Source organism: Daucus carota, chromosome 5 (assembly GCF_001625215.2).
Source record: "Daucus carota subsp. sativus chromosome 5, DH1 v3.0, whole genome shotgun sequence".
NCBI lineage: Eukaryota > Viridiplantae > Streptophyta > Magnoliopsida > Apiales > Apiaceae > Daucus > Daucus carota.
In genome coordinates, this window is record NC_030385.2 from 36,843,443 (window position 1) to 36,861,399 (window position 17,957).

General features: G+C 33.1%; 2 protein-coding genes across 4 annotated transcripts; both read left to right on the forward strand.

Moving 5' to 3' along the window:
• Positions 1-5,566: 5,566 nt before the first annotated feature.
• On the forward strand, positions 5,567-13,375 carry LOC108223080 (FRIGIDA-like protein 3). 2 transcript variants are annotated; one of them, XM_064093327.1, is made up of 4 exons: positions 5,567-5,764; positions 10,104-11,162; positions 11,807-11,979; positions 12,762-13,375. In XM_064093327.1, exons 2-4 carry the CDS (start codon positions 10,115-10,117, stop codon positions 13,176-13,178), a joined length of 1,638 nt encoding a protein of 545 aa, XP_063949397.1. In that variant the 5' UTR covers positions 5,567-5,764; positions 10,104-10,114; the 3' UTR covers positions 13,179-13,375. The 2 variants fall into 2 exon arrangements, with proteins under 2 accessions (XP_063949397.1, XP_017252636.1); XM_017397147.2 differs by having other exon boundaries at positions 5,568-5,764; positions 10,095-11,162.
• Positions 13,376-14,720: 1,345 nt separating this feature from the next.
• Positions 14,721-17,775, forward strand: LOC108220781 (ubiquitin-like-conjugating enzyme ATG10). Of its 2 annotated transcripts, none has more exons than XM_017394637.2 (7): positions 14,721-14,840; positions 15,326-15,510; positions 15,616-15,666; positions 15,744-15,833; positions 16,007-16,106; positions 16,403-16,500; positions 17,361-17,775. In XM_017394637.2, exons 2-7 carry the CDS (start codon positions 15,337-15,339, stop codon positions 17,550-17,552), a joined length of 705 nt encoding a protein of 234 aa, XP_017250126.1. In that variant the 5' UTR covers positions 14,721-14,840; positions 15,326-15,336; the 3' UTR covers positions 17,553-17,775. The 2 variants fall into 2 exon arrangements, with proteins under 2 accessions (XP_017250126.1, XP_017250129.1); XM_017394640.2 differs by having other exon boundaries at positions 15,326-15,505.
• The last annotated feature ends 182 nt before the right edge of the window (positions 17,776-17,957 follow it).

The window sequence follows — 17,957 nt, forward strand, 5'->3', positions numbered from 1 at the left end:
GCCCAGCAACGCGGGCTTAAATACTAGTATATATATAGGCTCATGATCAAATAGAAACCACTCTTAAAATAAAAACTAGAAACCAATATAAGTTAGTGATATTCTCAGTACAATTTAGTGATGTTCTCTTTAGGATTTAGTGATATGTGTTGCAGGAATTAGTGAAAACAGGCAGAAACCGCCCAGAATTTCTAGATATGTTCCAGAAACTGTTCAAAATCTCCAGATCTGTTCACATTTTCGATTCATATGGTGGTGACGGTGGTGGAGATGGTGGAGGTGAAGGTGGAGATGGAGGAAGGATGATTATAGCGGAGGTTTGGGCTGCTTGAAGTAAGGGGATGGAGCGTTGCCGGAATAGTGGCGGCTCCGCCGCGTTTTGAAGTGGAGCCGTGGTGAAGAACGAAGTATGAACGGAGCTGAAGGAGGTTGAAGCAACGACCAAGATGGGGCTAGTGAAGATGGAGGTCGAGATTGTGTTGTTATGGAGGTGGAGATGGAGGTGGTGGTTATGGAGGGGGTGGGCGGCATAGAGGTGGTGGTGATTGTGGAGGAGGCGACGACAGAGGTGGTGGCAGCGGCGGATGTGGAGGTGGGATTGGTGAAGATGGAGGTGGAGTTGGTGAAGATGGAAGTCGAGATGGGGTTGTTTAAGAATTTAGTGATATTTGCTTTAGAATTTAGTGATATTCCAGCTTGGTTTTTAGTTTTTAGGATAAGAAGGTTTCTATTGGAGTAAGACTCTATATATATATATAGGAGTAAGATCCTAAGAGAACTTTTTTATCATATATATAGGAGTAAGATCCTAAGAGAACTTTTTTATCGAGAGAACCGAGAGAACTAGCTATCTACCGTAGATCAGTCATTCTAATCCAATGGCTAGTATAATTAGGAGATTTAGTAAATATTTATTAGCAATTCAACAAAGGGCATAATCGGACACATATGATAATAAATCTTTTGGGGAAATATTCATTTATGATCATATATACACATGATTTTGTTAACATAAATAATAAGATATACAATCAATTATTTTCCTTTTTTATATTCTCCATATCTGAATCAATCAACTAGAGCATTTAATGTATATTAAAATTTGAATTTCAAATTTCAAATTTTCAAAAGATTCACCATGATGAAAATATTTAATCATCAGATATTCTTTAAAATATTATGAAAATTTTTATTCACATAATTAGCATGAGAAATTTACTATAAAATTTGAAATAAAAATTGAATTTTTTTAAATATTTAAATAAATTTCTATTCTACGATTCTACATAATATTGTTGAAATATCAAATTATTTGAGAATTTTATTATAATAATTGAAGTTGAGATTCTTTAAAATACATTTTTAAATAAAAAATTTAATTTAAGATAAGATTATAACATGATTTAACTTTAAAAAAAATACAACAATGTCATGTTTGCTAAATCTATACTTTATTTTTTATTAAAGATTCTTTTAAAAATTGTATAAATATTTAGTTTTCTAATAAAGATTTTTTAAAATGTTGTATAGATATTTAGTTACAAGACTAACTTGCAAAATCTACTGAATCAAAATGAAGATTGTTTAATATATTCAATCATATGTTTTTCTTATTAGGAGTTTCATAAAGTGCTCTTTGAATATAAATTAAGTTAGTATTCTACTTCAATAATAGAATTGTGAGATTCTTAAAAACAATTACTTAAATATAGTTTATTGTATTAATATTTTTTTATATTACTTATAATAGATATTTTATGTCAATTTTATTAAAAAGATTTAAAAATTTGCTATATATCATTCTACGATATTTGAGCGAACATTTTAAAGAATCTCAATGTCATATCGATAAAATCCACATCAAAATATATCCTTAGCAAACTGATAACCCAATTATATTTTATAATATATACTAGAATCTATTACTAAATGTTATTTTTATAATTAAAAGTAAAATATAAAAAATAAAATATATAAATTTTACAAGAATCTTTAAATGTACATATATTAGAATCTCAGCATATTATAATATGGAGTTATGCAACTAAATATTAAGATATATTAGAATCAAAATGAAGATTGTTTAATATATTCACTTATATGTTTTTCTTTATTAGGAATTCTATAAAGTGCTCATTAAAATATAATTAAGTTAGTATCCTATTTCAATAATAGAATTATGAGATTCTTTAAAAAAAAATTACTTAAATATAGTTCATTGTATTAATACTTTTTATATTACTTATAACAGATATTTTATGTTAATTTTATAAAAAATATTTAAAAATTCTACTATATATCATTACGATATTTGAGCGAACATTTTAAAGAATCTCAATTTCATATTGATAGAATTCATATCAAAATATATCCTTAGCAAACTGATAACCCGATTATATTTTATAATATATACTAGAATCTATTATTAAATGTATTTCTATAATTAAAAGGGTAATAAAATATAAATTTTTTACAAGAATCTTTTTTTTGACAAATATGGCTTATAACCTTGCAAATAAGTATCTGTTCTACCGAACTCTTACAAGAATCTTTAAATGTACATATATTAGAATATCAGCATATTATAATATGTAGTAATTCTACTAAATATTGAGATGTATCTTATTATACATTATTCTACTGTATTGCACCGAACATTTTTTAGAATCTCAATTTCTATTATTATAAAAGAATTATTAAGTAATCAGTATATTTCAATGACAAATGCTTAATAGAATCTTTTACATACATTATTATTATATTATTTCAAGAGTGTTTTTAAAAGAAATCTAATACACAAATATTGATTTAGGAAATATTATTTGTCAGAAGATTCTCTTAAGTGTTTTAAATAAATGAAAACCTTAATTTATTATATTTCATTTTAGTAATGAATAATTTGTTAGTAATTGGATTCCACAACTCAACTGCTGATTTATTTTTATATGCTACAAAGAAGATATATGGGACCGCTTCACCAAAAACGTTATTAGCGTAGACATCTGGAAAGTTGTGTTCTTCCACATTGAATATTGTATTACCAGAGAGATATAGAAATATTCCACAAGATACTCTTAAGCATCTTGGATGCCTCTTGAGTTAGAACTCTGTCGTCACTAAAAATATAACAAGAATTTTTTTTCTTTACTGATCATAATAATCAACATCAAGAAGCACCGTTCTAAAAGCAACAATACAAATTTAATTTAACTACTACGATAAAAATTCTTACAATCAAAGACGCAAATACTAAAAACCAACTAAAAGTGCAACATATTCCTTCCTCTCTTGGATAATAACTCTGTGTAAGACTTGTTCAAGAATACTCTGAAGAACTCCTTAAAAAAAGTTAACAAATACTCTGCAGAATAAAACGAAAAATCGGATTTAGTATTATAGGTGTTGTTAGCTAAAGGATTAGTTACAAGAATCGTTTAAAATATCCTTGAACAATGATAGGAAAGACCTCAAACCTTGTAATTTTCTCCCTGTTCTCCATTGTCAACTTCTGTATCTCTCTTATTTTGCTTCTGTGATTATGAAAAAGAAGAGTATCTCTTGTATGTGTTTGTATATATATTGATAATCAGAAATTTGATTAATATTTCCATTTTAAAGTTTATTCTGATTGATTTGTATGAAATCAGATGTAATCAAAAACTTCCATGTTTAGTAGATTCTTTGATGATCACATTTAAATTTCTAAGCAACATGCCCAATGTACTGAAGATTATTACATCAATACCATTAAATATATCAGTTTTAGTTTTGAATACAATTACAATATATCTACGGTTACTATTAGATCTCTCAGTTCTCTTGATAATAAAGTTCTTCCTTGAACCTTACTCTCTCTCTCTCTCTCTCTCTCTATATATATATATATATATATATATATATATATATATATATATATATATAGTACCACTCCAACAGAAACCAAATTAGCCTAAAAACTAAAAACCAGTTTCTGGACAATTTTTTATCACTATTTTTAATTACATAAATCACTAATTTGTACATAACATATCACTAATTTATATATAGCATATTTCACGAATATAATATATATATATATATATATATATATATATATATATATAAAAGAAAGTTCTATGGAGACTGGATTATTTGGAGACTGTAGAGACCTAATCCTGGCCATCCAATCATTAAACATCCAACGGCTGCATATATATTGTCCTGCACGTTTGTTTTCTCTCCCTATCCTGTCCTGCACTTTTAAATCGATGAACAACAAGCAGTACTTCTAAATCTTGCATAACATAAAATAATAATTCCATAATATTGGTGTTCAATCACCGAAATCCTAACAAATAAAAATAATAATTGCATACAAAACAAAGATGTAGTTGGACACTGCTATGATTGGCACTGAACTCATTGTCATTGTCCTGCAACGAATTGAATTTGTTGCACGACAAAATAACACTTAGATATATCACAAATATACGGGACAAATTATTAATATTACATTACTAGAAATGCAGGACAGAAATAATGTAAATTATTAATATTACAAAACTAGAAATGCAGGACAAGAAATGCAGGACAAAGAATATTTAATCATGTCTATTAATTGCCATATTATTTAACGGTAGATATTGCAGTCTCTAATGACTCCAAAATTTTTGGTCTCCATTGAGCCCAACTCATATATATATATATATATATATATATATATATATATATATGATTATCATCTTCATCCAAATCGTAATAATGGAGCTCTTACCACCATTACCAGACGTTTCCATGACTTGCCACCATTGTTTATCATCACCAATAGTCACATCCACTTTCACCAATAGTCACATCCACTTTCCATCCTAACTTACAAAACTAACGACTACGCACCATCATCATACAACTTCTTCTGCGGCTTCCAACCGCCAAGAACCTTCCTACGGATTAAATTGATCATCTATAATCGATTATCAATAGTTTAGATAAGTAGATTTTCTCAATTTTGATAAAAATCGCTGTTTACATACTGTATAAAAATAATGATTAGTGCAGTATAAACTAGTGATACCCGTAGTTATAAACAGTGGTAGAGAAACTGATTTCTAGTTTTTATTTTAATAGTGGTTTCTATTTGACCATGAGTCTATATATTTATTACTGATATTTAATATGATATTATTATAAGTATTATATTAAATCAAATATGAAAATCGGAAATTTTCATATTTTCTATTCAATTTAATAAAACATCATATTAAATCTCCGAATATGTCCTTTCTGCAGAATGTTTTATTAAACTTTTATTACTCATCCCTCATCCCTGTTTTATATTCGAATTATTTTTGTTACTCAACCTAAACGGGACATGAATTGGATCAGGATGGAATTTGGAACACATGGTGCGAGGAGATTGACCGGGACAGGCCGTGCTCAGCAATTGCATTTTCAGCCCAGCCCAAATACCATCCAAGATATTGCAACGCGATCCAATCAAGTGGGCAACCCAATACAAAACCCATGGCAACCAAAACGAGCAACCCAAACAAATACAATAAAAAAAGCAAAAAAAGAAAGAAACAAGAAAAAGGAAAGGAATGGTCAAGAAAAAGCAAAAAAGCAAGATAGACAGTTGTGTCTGTGTCGGAAGGTGCGTGGGATAACTATACTTTCACGTTCTTACATCCTATTCCCATTTCCCACTTTCCTCTTTCTATCTCCTCCTTCCGCCGTCATGGTTTGACTTTCCCGGCGTTCTCGCCGCCCTCTCTTTTCCGATCCGGTAACTCCTGCTCATCTCCTGTCTTCTCTTTACTCTTGTAGATCAAGCAAAACTCTACACATGTAACTTAACTTTAACTAGTTGTCTGTTTTTTTTTTAAATTTATGCCAAGTGGGTTAATATGTGTGTGTGATTATGCAGTAATTTATGGTTTCTTGATTATTGCATTTTATGGATGTTGGTTGGTGTTTCTTTGTTTTGTTTCATTTGGATCTTGAAAGCTACTTAATTAATTAATTGTCAATTTCTACAGCTACCATTTGAGTATGCGCTATTTTTTCCCGGTAAAATATTGGTACAGACTTTGAAATTATTTGCTCTGTGTTATGGGGGAGTATGATTTGGGAACATGTTTGAGCAAGATATGTAATATCCAACTTTATCCCTAGCAACCTAGCCTAGTGTTTTAAAATTTAAATTATACTCCCTCTGTCCCATTTAATTCTATACGTTTCCTTTTCATTATCCGACACGCAGTTCAATGCTCTTATAAAATATAGTTCTATAACTTATTTTTAATTTTTTTTTCCTGAATAAAAATATAACATTCAAACTTTTATACGGAAAAGAAAAATCTTAAATATAAGTTATAAAACTATACTTTACGGGAGCATTAGAGTCCGTGCCGCGTCCCCGTCCCCCAATGTATATAACTCAGGGGGACGGGGGGAGTAACTGGATAGTAAGCAAGAGGTTGAGTGTGAGTTCAGTCAGTGGAGGCGTGGGATTTGGTTTAGATTGATTTAATGTAGGGCAAAAAGGTTTACATTCAGCTGTCATATGAGTAATATCTATAATTATAAGCCCATGGAGAAAGATATAGAAATGTTTACTAAACGAGGTCAGCAGTCAATAGTCGGTTTTAGCAACTACATTGATAGATGTTATCGCATAACCCCATTATATTAACACTCTTCATTAATTTCTTATACATGTTATCGTAGGGTTACTAGTTTATTCGATGGAGGAGATTAGTGCTCTTCATACAAGTTTATGGTTTAGAAATAGTCAAATAACCTCTCTTCTCAATTTGGGATATTTTATATATTATATATACATCACATTCGATAGTGGTTTTGAGCTGTCACTTTGTAGGCTCAGATATAAGATTATGTGTCTTGACCTGTTTTGGCCTTACATGAATGTGAGTTACATTTTGTTGGTTTGGATATAATCATTTTTAGTTAATATGCATTTGAGTTGGTTTGTAGAATAGTTGGATGCAAATATGCTTTTTAACTTTAGCACAAAGTAATTAAAATGCTTGATAAATTTAGACACATACAATCTGACCAAGTTTTTAGTAGTTGCCCCACAGATGAAGCGGCATGTGCATCATGTATATTCGTTTACCTACAAACTTCAAGTGTTAGTAGATATATGTGTAATGTGTGTGTGTTGTGTGAGAAAACGCAAAGAAGCAAGATAGACAGTTGTATCTGTGTGTTGCAAGTTGCACGTGATAAGCATACTTTCATGTTCTAGCATATTCCCACTCTTCTCTTTTTCTATATCTTCTGTTTCCTCCCTCCTCCGATTTACTTTGAATTCCTGTGTTTTTTGCTGCCGACCCATCTCTTACTTCTCCGATCCAGTAACTACTTCAGCTTATCTCTGTACGAATATTTGTAGGTCAACTTTTAAATTTCAACTACTAATCTCTATGTTATATTTGTAAAGTTGGTAGCTACGTGTATTGCACATACTTGTTCACTAATTTATGTTTTCTTTGTTATCGCAATTTTGTGGATATTGAATGTTCTTTTTTGTTTTGTTTCATTTGGATCTTTAGAGTTACTTATTTCTCTCTTTCTACTGCTATGGGGCTACTGTTTATTTTTGTGCTATTTATTTATGTCTTCGTATGATTCGATAAACAATACTAGCTTCGTGTCTATATATAACAACAAGAGTTGAGATTTCAAGTCCACTTAGTGCAGGCGTGAGCATTTTGGATTTTAGATTGCTGGAAAACCATTGTGGGATGGTTTAGATATACTTCAATTTCGGCATAAACGTTCCACTTAATTACCATAAGAGTAATGCTCAGAGGCTATAGACAGAGAGGAGAGGAGGATTCAGTAATGTTTACAAAATGATGTGGCAGTCAATAATTACTTTACTAACTTCACTGCTCTATGTTATCCGCATAACCCCTTCTTATCAACACCCTTCATTAATTTTTTATACAAGTTACTGTTGGCTTATTGATTTATTGTTGGGAGGATATTAGTGCTCTGCATACTGAATACCAGTGTGGTTTATAATTAATTTCTAGTCTCCTTTTAGGATATTTTGTATCCTTTTCAGTATATATATGTGCGTGTGTGTGTGTGTCACATTTAATGGTGGCTGTGAGATGTCATTTTGTAGGCTGAGAGTTAGATAGAAGAAAATCTGTTCTTACCATGGTTGTCATGGCTGTAAGTCGAGTCAAGTCGATGGAGGTCCAGCTCCGCAACTAGTCGACGACAATTGATAATAATTAATTATATAATATATGTGTATATATCAATAAATTATAATTTCTGACAACAAAATTCCCAAATATATCAGTTACAAACATCTTAGTATTCATCCATCCTAAATGTATACACAACACACACATGCAAATATACCAGATTTAAACAGTCTATATATATCAGTTTCAGTTCACAGGTGTACTTTTCTCTAGTTGCAGTGAATTAGGATATAAAGAAATAAGTTTTTTTTTTGGTTCTATTCAATTTGAACGGGGTTTTCGCCAGTAGACCAATTAGTCAACAAGTTGACCAGACCAATTGACCACTAGCTGCTGAAGTCAACCGACTTTCCAACAATGCAAGTCGACATCTCTGAGTCGACCCTCTGAATCTGACTAGTCAAGCGCCATGACAACAATGGGTTTGCCCTGTTTTGGCCCTTAAACCTCAATATTTTATGGCTGCAATGTGAGCCTTCATTTTGTAGGCTTAGATATAAGATTACATTGTCCGGGTCATATTTTTTATTCATTTTGCTTTTGAGTATTCTGACTAGGGGTGGCAATTTCGGGTAATGGGTCGGGTTCGTGTCGGGTTGTCTTACCTGGTCCAGTTTTTGGGTCAACCCGAACCCGACCCGAACCCGAAATGGGTCGAAAATCTCAACCCGAACCCGACCTGTTCAGTACCCGATTGACCCGAAAATGACCCATTTTGACCCGAAATTTATTAAAAATTATTTATTTTAATTATATTTAATTATAATATATTAAAAATATATTAATAATAATTTAATAAGATTATATGTGACAAAAATATTCTTAATATTATATAAATATATCATAAATATATGTAATTTTAAAATATAAATATATATAATTAATATAATATATTTATATATAAATATTTCGGGTCGGGTTCGGGTACACTGGGTCAACCCGAACCCGACCCGAGTTTTTCGGGTAAAAAATTACCCGACCCGAACCCGACCCGAAATGTAAAAACCCCGACCCTAATTCGTATTTTTTCGAGTCGGGTTCGTGTCGGGTTTCGGGTCGTGTCTGATTTTGCCACCCCTAATTCTGACCTTCTGGTAGATACCCCAAAAATGATATGTATGTCCATCATGCATATTCCCTTACCAACAAACTAGTTGTGTTAGCTGTATGAAGTTCAGAGACCAGTATAACTGATACCAAAGTCAGAACTTAACATATTCAACCTAGAATATAAGGTTCTCTTCCAAAAAAATTCTCAGAAGTGGGATCTTTTATGAATACAGCCTCTACCCTAGTCCCCAGGAAGTAAGGGTGAGATCTATGTACATCTAACCCTCCCCAAATCCTACTTCATATTGGGATCTTTGGTTTAATTTGTGTATCTGATGAGCTATTTTGTAGATACCTGGGAGTTAACCGTCACAAGGTTAAAAGTTTTCTGTTAGTATTTTGTTGATTCGGGTGCTTCTGCATCTTTATAGAATTTGACCTAAATTAGCATATTGAAGTGGGTAATAACTCAAAGAACTATTGACTAGCATTATCCCTACCTTTTAAGCATTCCTGTCTCTGTTTCCAGATGATAATACAATGAAACAAGACATGCAATGATTTAGTTATAATAAAGCTCAACACTTAACAGTTTGTTGAGCCAGTTCATTTTGAATAGGTCTTTATACTTGTATTGTGTTTGGTTGGGGTTAATGAAATGAAATTTGTAATATTTTTCAGGTATATATTTTCATTCCATTTTTAACCAATTTGTACTTTCTGTGAATGCTCCATCATGGAAATCTTACATTTTATATTATGCACTCTTCCCTCTTAGAGCATGTACTATGCTAGTGTTTACATTATCAAATTGTTTAGCTTTTGCAGTAAATTTTGCGATGGAAGACACTCAATCAGTTGCTACACTGTTAGAGGCAACTACTTCTAAAATTCAGCAGCTTCAGAAAGCGTTTGCAGAGCTTGAGAGTCACCGAGCAGTAACACTTAACATGAAATGGAAACAACTTGAAGAGCACTTCCATGGGCTTGAGAAGTCCCTAAAAAATCGTTTCAATGAGCTGAAAGACCAAGAAAAGGAGTATGAAGAAAAAACAATTAAAGCCCAAGAGATACTGGTGAAGCGTGAAGCAGATGTTATGGCTAAAGAAAAAGCTCTATTGGAAAGGCTTCAGAAGAAGAGAGATGCCGCTGTCTTTGCTGTTGCGAATGTTGTCACAAAACGTAAAAAGGCACGTGTCGAACCTTTTGTCTTCACCAGTGATGATCAAGGAATGGGTCAATTTGATGACGGGAGACCACCTGATATAGTAGCCCCCCCTAAAAAACTAGATGACCTCAAAAAGTTTTGCCAGAACAAAAATGTGGAGGTGAAGTCATTTCCTCAGCTCGTACACCTATGCAAAGAGAATGATTCAGCAGGGCTACACAAGTTCATATCAGATAATCGCAAGAACCTGGCAGCCATAAAAGAGGAGATCCCGATTGCTTTTCAAGCTGCTGTTGATCCAGCCAGTCTAGTACTGGATTCCCTCCAGGGTTTCTACAACATAAAATTGGCAAATTTGGATGGGAAAAAGGATTCAAATCTTCTGGGCATACGTCGAACCTGTATCATGTTGATGGAGTGTCTTAGCCTTCTAATAGTAAACCTTAGCCTGGAGTCTGTTTCATATGTAATCTCTGACAATGTAAAAAACAGAGCCAAGGCTATTGCTGAAGAGTGGAAGCCAAAACTAAATGATCTAGATGTGGATGCCAGCAATGGGAACTCACTGGAAGCTCATGCATTCTTACAACTTCTTGCTACTTTTGGTATCAATTCAGATTTTGATCAGGAAATTTTATCAAAGCTGATACCAATGGTCTCTCGTCGCCACCAAACAGCAGAATTGTGTCGCTCCCTTGGATTGTCTGATAAAATGCCAGGTTGGTCTTCTTGTATGTGTTGATGATCATGTTAACTTCCTTGTGTTCATAATTTTGATGGAAAATGGGAGGTCATGGCAAATACTCAACTACTTTCCCCCTGGAAACATTTAAACCATGTAGCTAAAGCACTTGTTCAGATCTTTTTCTCATAGAACAAATGATGTTTGTTACTGGTAAGTGCACTACGTCCCCAATTTACGGAGTTACTTGATACATGAACTTTGTTGCCCCGCAGAAACCAAAAGAAGGCAAAAAAAATAATAAAATAATAAAAAAACTACTTTTTCTAAAACTTCTTCTATTTACCACCCTCCCCACCTCGTACAAGCACCAATTTCTCCCTTTCAAGGGTCTTGCATCTTCCTCTAAATTTTACAAGCGTTTCATATATATTCGTGCCAAGTTCTTTAATTTTACTTTTTATGTTTGTACATTTTTTTGATGCATGCCATAAATTTTGGTAATCAAAGAATGCTGAACTTGAGAACTTACAAAAGGTTACTGTAGTGGTATCGCAGCCTAATCAGATAAGCAATAAGCAAAGTAATTGGTAATGCTATTAGTTTGTATCTTTTTTCATTTGTTAGTTTATATTTGTTTAAAAGAGCTGTGTTACTTATTTATATTATTGGACTGTGCAGGTGTTATTGATGTGTTAGTGAGTAACGGAAGACAGATTGATGCTGTTAATCTAGCATTTGCCTTTGAGCTTACGGAGACATACTCTCCAGTTTCACTACTAAAATCATACTTGGCAAATGCAGCGAGAGTCTCCTCACCTGTCAAATCTCCGAATTCCACTCTTACTGTTCAGGTTTTTTACGTTTTCTTAAACAGTTCTAAATGTATTTGAGATGACGAATGAAGTTTTCAATTGCTGTTTCCATAGATTTTAAAATTAGGAATTTGATAAATTTTATACCTAATGCTGGACCCTGCTTTGATATTTTCTGTGAAAGCATCCTTGTGTTTTTTGGAGAACCTAAGCAGGAGTCTCCTTGATAATTATCACAAGCATTTGTAAGAAATGTACAGCTAGTATGCTTAGCAGAAAAAGAAATGTGTAGCTAGTAGAAGTTCAACAGCCTTAGAAAGTTTTATATTCAAGCCTTTTGCCATCTTAATGGAAATTAGGAGATAGCAAATATTGTTTTGGTAAACCGTCACTAGTGTGGGCTTAGTGGTCATTTAAGCAAATTGTTGTGGCTGTAGGAAACCTGATCTTTACTACTCACTAGAGCTGCTGGATAAGGTTATAGTCATATATTATATAGAATAGTTTTTGGTAGTTCTTATAAATAATCTATATAGATAGTTTCAAGTTCTTTCTGTCAAAAAAAAAAAGGAGATAGTTACAAGTTCTTAACAAGCCAACAGCAATTTTAAATGTCAAGATGTGTTTTCACATACAGAAGTTTAAGTACCTGTAATAGCTAACTCTTAGATATTATCTTTGTGCAACACTGCCTTCAGCACACTATACTCCTGCCATTTCATAAGATTGTAATTACTCGATGCTTTCTCGAACTGTTGTGCATATAATAGTCATTTTAGCAGATACAATCAGAATCATATGTTAAATGTTGTGTGTTTCAGATTGAGGTTAATGAAAGGGAATTGACTGCACTTAAGGCTGTTATCAAGTGCATTGAGGAACACAAGCTTCAAGAGCAGTACCCACTAGATCCTCTCCAGAAGCAGGTTGCCCAGCTAGAGAAAGCAAAAGCAGACAAGAAAAGGGTGTCAGAAGTTTCAAAACCTCAACCTAAAAGACCCCGAGCAAGTGGTATTGGGTGTGTACCACGAGTAGCTAATGTTGCTGCTGAGAAGATCTTCTATCCTAGAATGACTGATAGGTATACGCAATACATATATAACAGATCATATGCATATCCTGCACCAACTGAGAACCATGTTCCCTCACATATGGGTACTGCTACTTACCACCTATCTCCTGCTCATGGAAATTACTTTGGGAATGCCTACCAGTACCCAGCTCCTTATCTTCACTAGTTTATTAGGCATGGTAACACTGATTAAAATCTTGTTAACTGTTAGTGTTAACTCTTGCATTAATGGATACTGCTCTCTATGATTCAGTTTAGCACGAAATGGCAGGAAAAAACAACTTATCCTGTTGTTTATTAATTTGTTGTATACACTAATACTTTGACGACCTAATCTATGCACTGTTTCTGTTTCTGTATTTATTTTAGTCTTGCTCTATTTATTCTTTAATGTTTATATATATATATATTAAAAGGTGCATATGCTGCTCAATATGCACAAGTATTCGCGCAACTATGCTGCCTGTGCTATATTTTGTATGACCGCACTGTGAAATGCATATAGTTACTTGGATTTAGCCATATTCTCTATCTTTCGATGCGTGTCCCCTCTATCTGGAGGATCAGATGCTAATTTGAGGAGAAGTTATACTGCTTTCTATTTTTCAGAGGAATGGACGGAGATGAGAAATTGGAGAAAACTAAACATAATGCACGAAAAATCAAATGCTCTCTTGTTTGGTTTCATCCAATTCTCACATCTGACATTCCCAGGTGTACATTATATGATCAGATGAATATAGAGGGAGAACAGGTACTTGCTTTGGCCCTATCATTCTGTGAGAGTAAGAGTCAGAGATGAGATACTGGAGAAAATTAAACAGGAGCAAACCCCAGCTGCCTTTCTGTTTAGTTTCATCCAATTCTCACGTCTGACCATGCACTGAGCAGAGACGAACGACTTCATGCTTATGAGTAAATGCCGGAAATGAGATATTGGAGAAAATTAAACAGATGAAAGAAACAAGATGATATGCTTTTCTGTTTAATATTCTCCAATCCTCACATTCGACACTGCACCTTTCTGATTCGTGTTGAACCTCCAAGTGAAAGTCACAAATGAGATATCGGAGAAAACTAAGCATGAAGTATCACAAGTAATACTTGTATGTTTAGTTTCCACCGATCCTCACGTATGAGTTTACACTGCCACAAACCTAAACTAAAATGTATGTTTTGTTGCCATTTGATTGAACATCTGCCTTGTATTTATAGCCCTCAAAAGCAAGGACAAGTCATGCAATTTGGCTGGCTAATGATTGAAATATTGGGACCAAACAGTATGAACTACATGATCACAATTTAGTTAGGATGTTTGACCTTTGCTTATCATGCCCTTACCTTCCTTGCAAAGTTGAGAGTAGCCTAAAAAGTAAAGTGTCCAATTTTTTTTGTTTATGCTCGTACTTTGATTCTTTTTTCATATAAGATTTTTTAATATTCAATTTAAGTAAAAATTTCATGTATAATTACCGTCGGAACAAAGTTTTGATTCTTTTTTTCATATAAGATTTTTAAATATTCAATTTAAGTAAAAATTTCATGTATAATTACAGTCGGAACAAAGTTTACATACCGAAAATCTATCATTTAAAAAATTTTAGGAATTTTTTTTGGGATATTTAACATTTTTTTTTTCATTTTATAAATATTAAAAACAACTAACATTTAATAGTATCTGGATAGTAATTTATTTCTCGGCGTTTATAAAACCTGAATTAATAGTAGAAACTAAAACAAGCAGTTCAATCTAAAACAGCGTTGTTTCAAAACTGGGACGAACTCTTGCTGGTCGTTGTTCAGTTTACTTCCATTACAAAATTCGTAGGTCTGTGTATCTATAAACTTTGTATGTATGTATATGTTGTACACTTTACTATTACTTTTCTGTTTATGTATATTCCTCGTTGATTTTTAATGTCGAATGTATATATTGATGGATTTGACGACGACCCTTTTCGTTTCAGATCATATTAGGTTATGTTTGTAGGTGAATTGTTTTAAATTGTGCATTAACCCTATGATTAAGTGAAGATCAGCCGAGGAGTGTTTGTTTGGGGTGCAAGTGCGCGTCAATTTAATGTGGTTCTGAAACTTACCCTAATTTAATAAATAAAAAAATCGATAACTTGAACGTAACAAACAAGTGTTTTAAGTTAATCTAGTCGGGTTTTGGGTTGTGTTAGGTCTTGTTTCTAATTTAGCTCAATTTTTAGTAGGGGTCTGTTATTGTGTACGAGCAAATTGCAATTTCTGGTTGTCTGTCTGGTTCTTGTAATGTTTGCTCATTCTTATACGCGTGTCGTATTTCAGGTTTTCTAGCAATGGTATTAGAAAGTGGAACTCTTACCAGCTCATCATCTTGGGTTGGAAGCATTTCCCTGGATGAATTTCGTGTTGCTGCATTATCTTTTGCTGAAAGGTGGGAGAGATGCAACTCTTCTTTTGTTCAGTGGTCTTGGGTTTGTCCCAAGAGGCTTGGTTTTGCAGCTGGTAAAGTTAGTATTTTTACCCAAAATTGTGTTATGTATTCGAGCTTTAGGAAACTTTGTATGCTGGATATTTTGTTTTTGTTTCTGATATAAGCTCCTATCCTCTTTCAGGTAGAGGGATATCTATGTCTTCAAAATATCCTAATTCCTAGAGGCACTCAGGTTAGCTCTTAATATTCTTATGAGCAGGTAACTTCTGTTTATATTTTGTCAGGAGCCAATGTACTATCTTTACACAGGACAATTGTTGTGATGAAGCTAGTGCTAACAACAGCAAAGAGGAGCCCTGTTTTGATGGCGAGGATGATCCAATTGATAATGCTACTTTGGTATGATCTTGTATGTTAGTCTTTATAAAGTTTGAACTATACGCGATTACATTGCTAAGTAGGGATTCATTCCTTTTATGTGCACATTGAAATACTATAGTTGACTAATATATTCAGATTCTTATCAATTATTATTTTGTCAAGTTTACTCAAAAAAATTCTATTTCTGCAAGGTCCAAAGCAGTGATGGTGAAGCACATTACTATGACTTCCATATAGTGTACAGCAATTCATATAGGGTTCCGGTGCTATATTTCCGCGGATACTGCATTGGTATGTCGATCTCTTCATACAACTATTGATTCATGCATAAAGTTGCAGTCAACATAATATTTATACAATATCAGCTTTTGAAATATCTAAGACCTATCATTTTGTTATTTGTTGATTTCCAGAGGAAGGTCACATGCACATCTTGTCCAATTCGATATAAAAAAATTAATCGCATTATTTTGTTTTTCTGATTCGATCAGCACAGAAAGAAAATAATGTCATGCATATAATAATATCAGTTGTGGTTTGAACCAAGTCGATTATAAGCATGTTATTGCCATATATGATATATACAGATGGACAACCTCTTGTGTTGGATGACATTGAGAAAGATCTCCCAGCTAACTCTTCCAAGATTTTAACAGAATCAAAGTGGACTTTCATCACTCAAGAGGTAACATTCTTTTGTGTTATGCTTTAATTTATCTGGATTTCCACAGGAACATACTCCTATGCACATGTATTCCCTGTTAAAATATAATTGGTTACTACTCTTTGATTATCTATTATGAAGTAGGGTGCAGCGAGGCTTATGGCCATCCTTCTACTCGTCCTCAACACCAGAAATTGGGATACTTATGTCTCTGGTACCTTAGCATGGAAATAAGTTGATGTTTTAAAAGAGATTTTCAGGCACTCTACCTATTTCCGTGTAGAGATTTTGCGTCAAAATATACTGAAAGAAACTTCACTTTTTTCTTATTGTATTATGCCATATTATATTGGATACCAATAGAACCCAATCAGTGTTGCTCGCATTACCTGCTTATTATATTATAGGCCTTTTCTAAGATAACAATGCTTTGGCCTTGTCTAAGATAACAAAGCTCCAAAAGCATTCAATGGAACAGGTTCTCACCATCAGTATATGTAGTTTCCCTTATCTGGTCTACATGCTGTAAAATTATGAGTTCTTAAGTTTGCCTAGAGACTTGGTCTGTTGACCATGAAATAAGTTGCAAAGTTCATTCTCAGTTTGTTTTTCACCAAAACACAACCATCTTCTAGCAAGATTATAAATCGGTTATATTCAGCTTAGATTTCCCTTCAACACTCTCATTTAATTTTAGTTTCCATATTTGTATTTGTTTGTAGCTCCATTACTGTACATTTACACTCTTTGAAATTTATGTATGTTTATCTTTTTAGTTTTAATATGAAGAAAATGAGAGTATGTATATACCGTATTACAGTAGTTTCTAGGCCTTTGAGAATATTGATCGCGAAAGTTAATTTGGCTAATAATAACTGCAGGAGCACCCATATTTGAACAGACCCTGGTATACATTACATCCTTGTGGCACCTGTGAGTGGATGAAGTTGCTTTACGCCAACAAGGCTCCCATGGTTAAAGGAGTGCCAGTAGATCAATATATAATCTCATGGTTTTCAGTGGTGGGGCAGGTGATTGGTCTTAGAACTCCCTTAGAGATGATGCGAAGTTGAAGTGTTGATAATATGTCTTCAATGTAGAAAGAAGCTGAATTTTAATATGTGAATTATCTCTTTTGACAAGTTCAGATGTCGTATATACATATTTTTATTGTAAGGGTATAGTCTCCAGTAATCTGGTATTCTGCAAGTAGTTCTGTAATGCAAGTTCTGTGAACGCCTCTGTACCAAACATACCTTATATAGTAATTTTTTTGAAATGTATAATTTTGACAAATTGTGTTGTAAAGGGAGAGGGAGCCGTAGTTTTGGAAAGGAAGGATATTTGCAAATGGCAATTAAATGAAAATTTAATGTGGGAGGTAATTAAGTTGAGGAATGCTACTACCTCAAATCTTGTTCCAAATTTTTAATTGGATGGTTAATATGTGCATAAGGGGGCTCATTATTATTAATGTG

Bases quoted from the DNA above. Each gene is read 5' to 3' on its own strand.
- LOC108223080 (XM_064093327.1), top strand. From the start codon at position 10,115: ATGGAAGACACTCAATCAGTTGCTACACTGTTAGAGGCAACTACTTCT. The intron at 11,163-11,806 runs GTTGGTCTTCTT...TGGACTGTGCAG, and splicing joins ATTGTCTGATAAAATGCCAG to GTGTTATTGATGTGTTAGTG. The intron at 11,980-12,761 runs GTTTTTTACGTT...TGTGTGTTTCAG, and splicing joins ATTCCACTCTTACTGTTCAG to ATTGAGGTTAATGAAAGGGA.
- LOC108220781 (XM_017394637.2), top strand. From the start codon at position 15,337: ATGGTATTAGAAAGTGGAACTCTTACCAGCTCATCATCTTGGGTTGGA. The intron at 15,511-15,615 runs GTTAGTATTTTT...ATCCTCTTTCAG, and splicing joins TTGGTTTTGCAGCTGGTAAA to GTAGAGGGATATCTATGTCT. The intron at 15,834-16,006 runs GTATGATCTTGT...TATTTCTGCAAG, and splicing joins CAATTGATAATGCTACTTTG to GTCCAAAGCAGTGATGGTGA.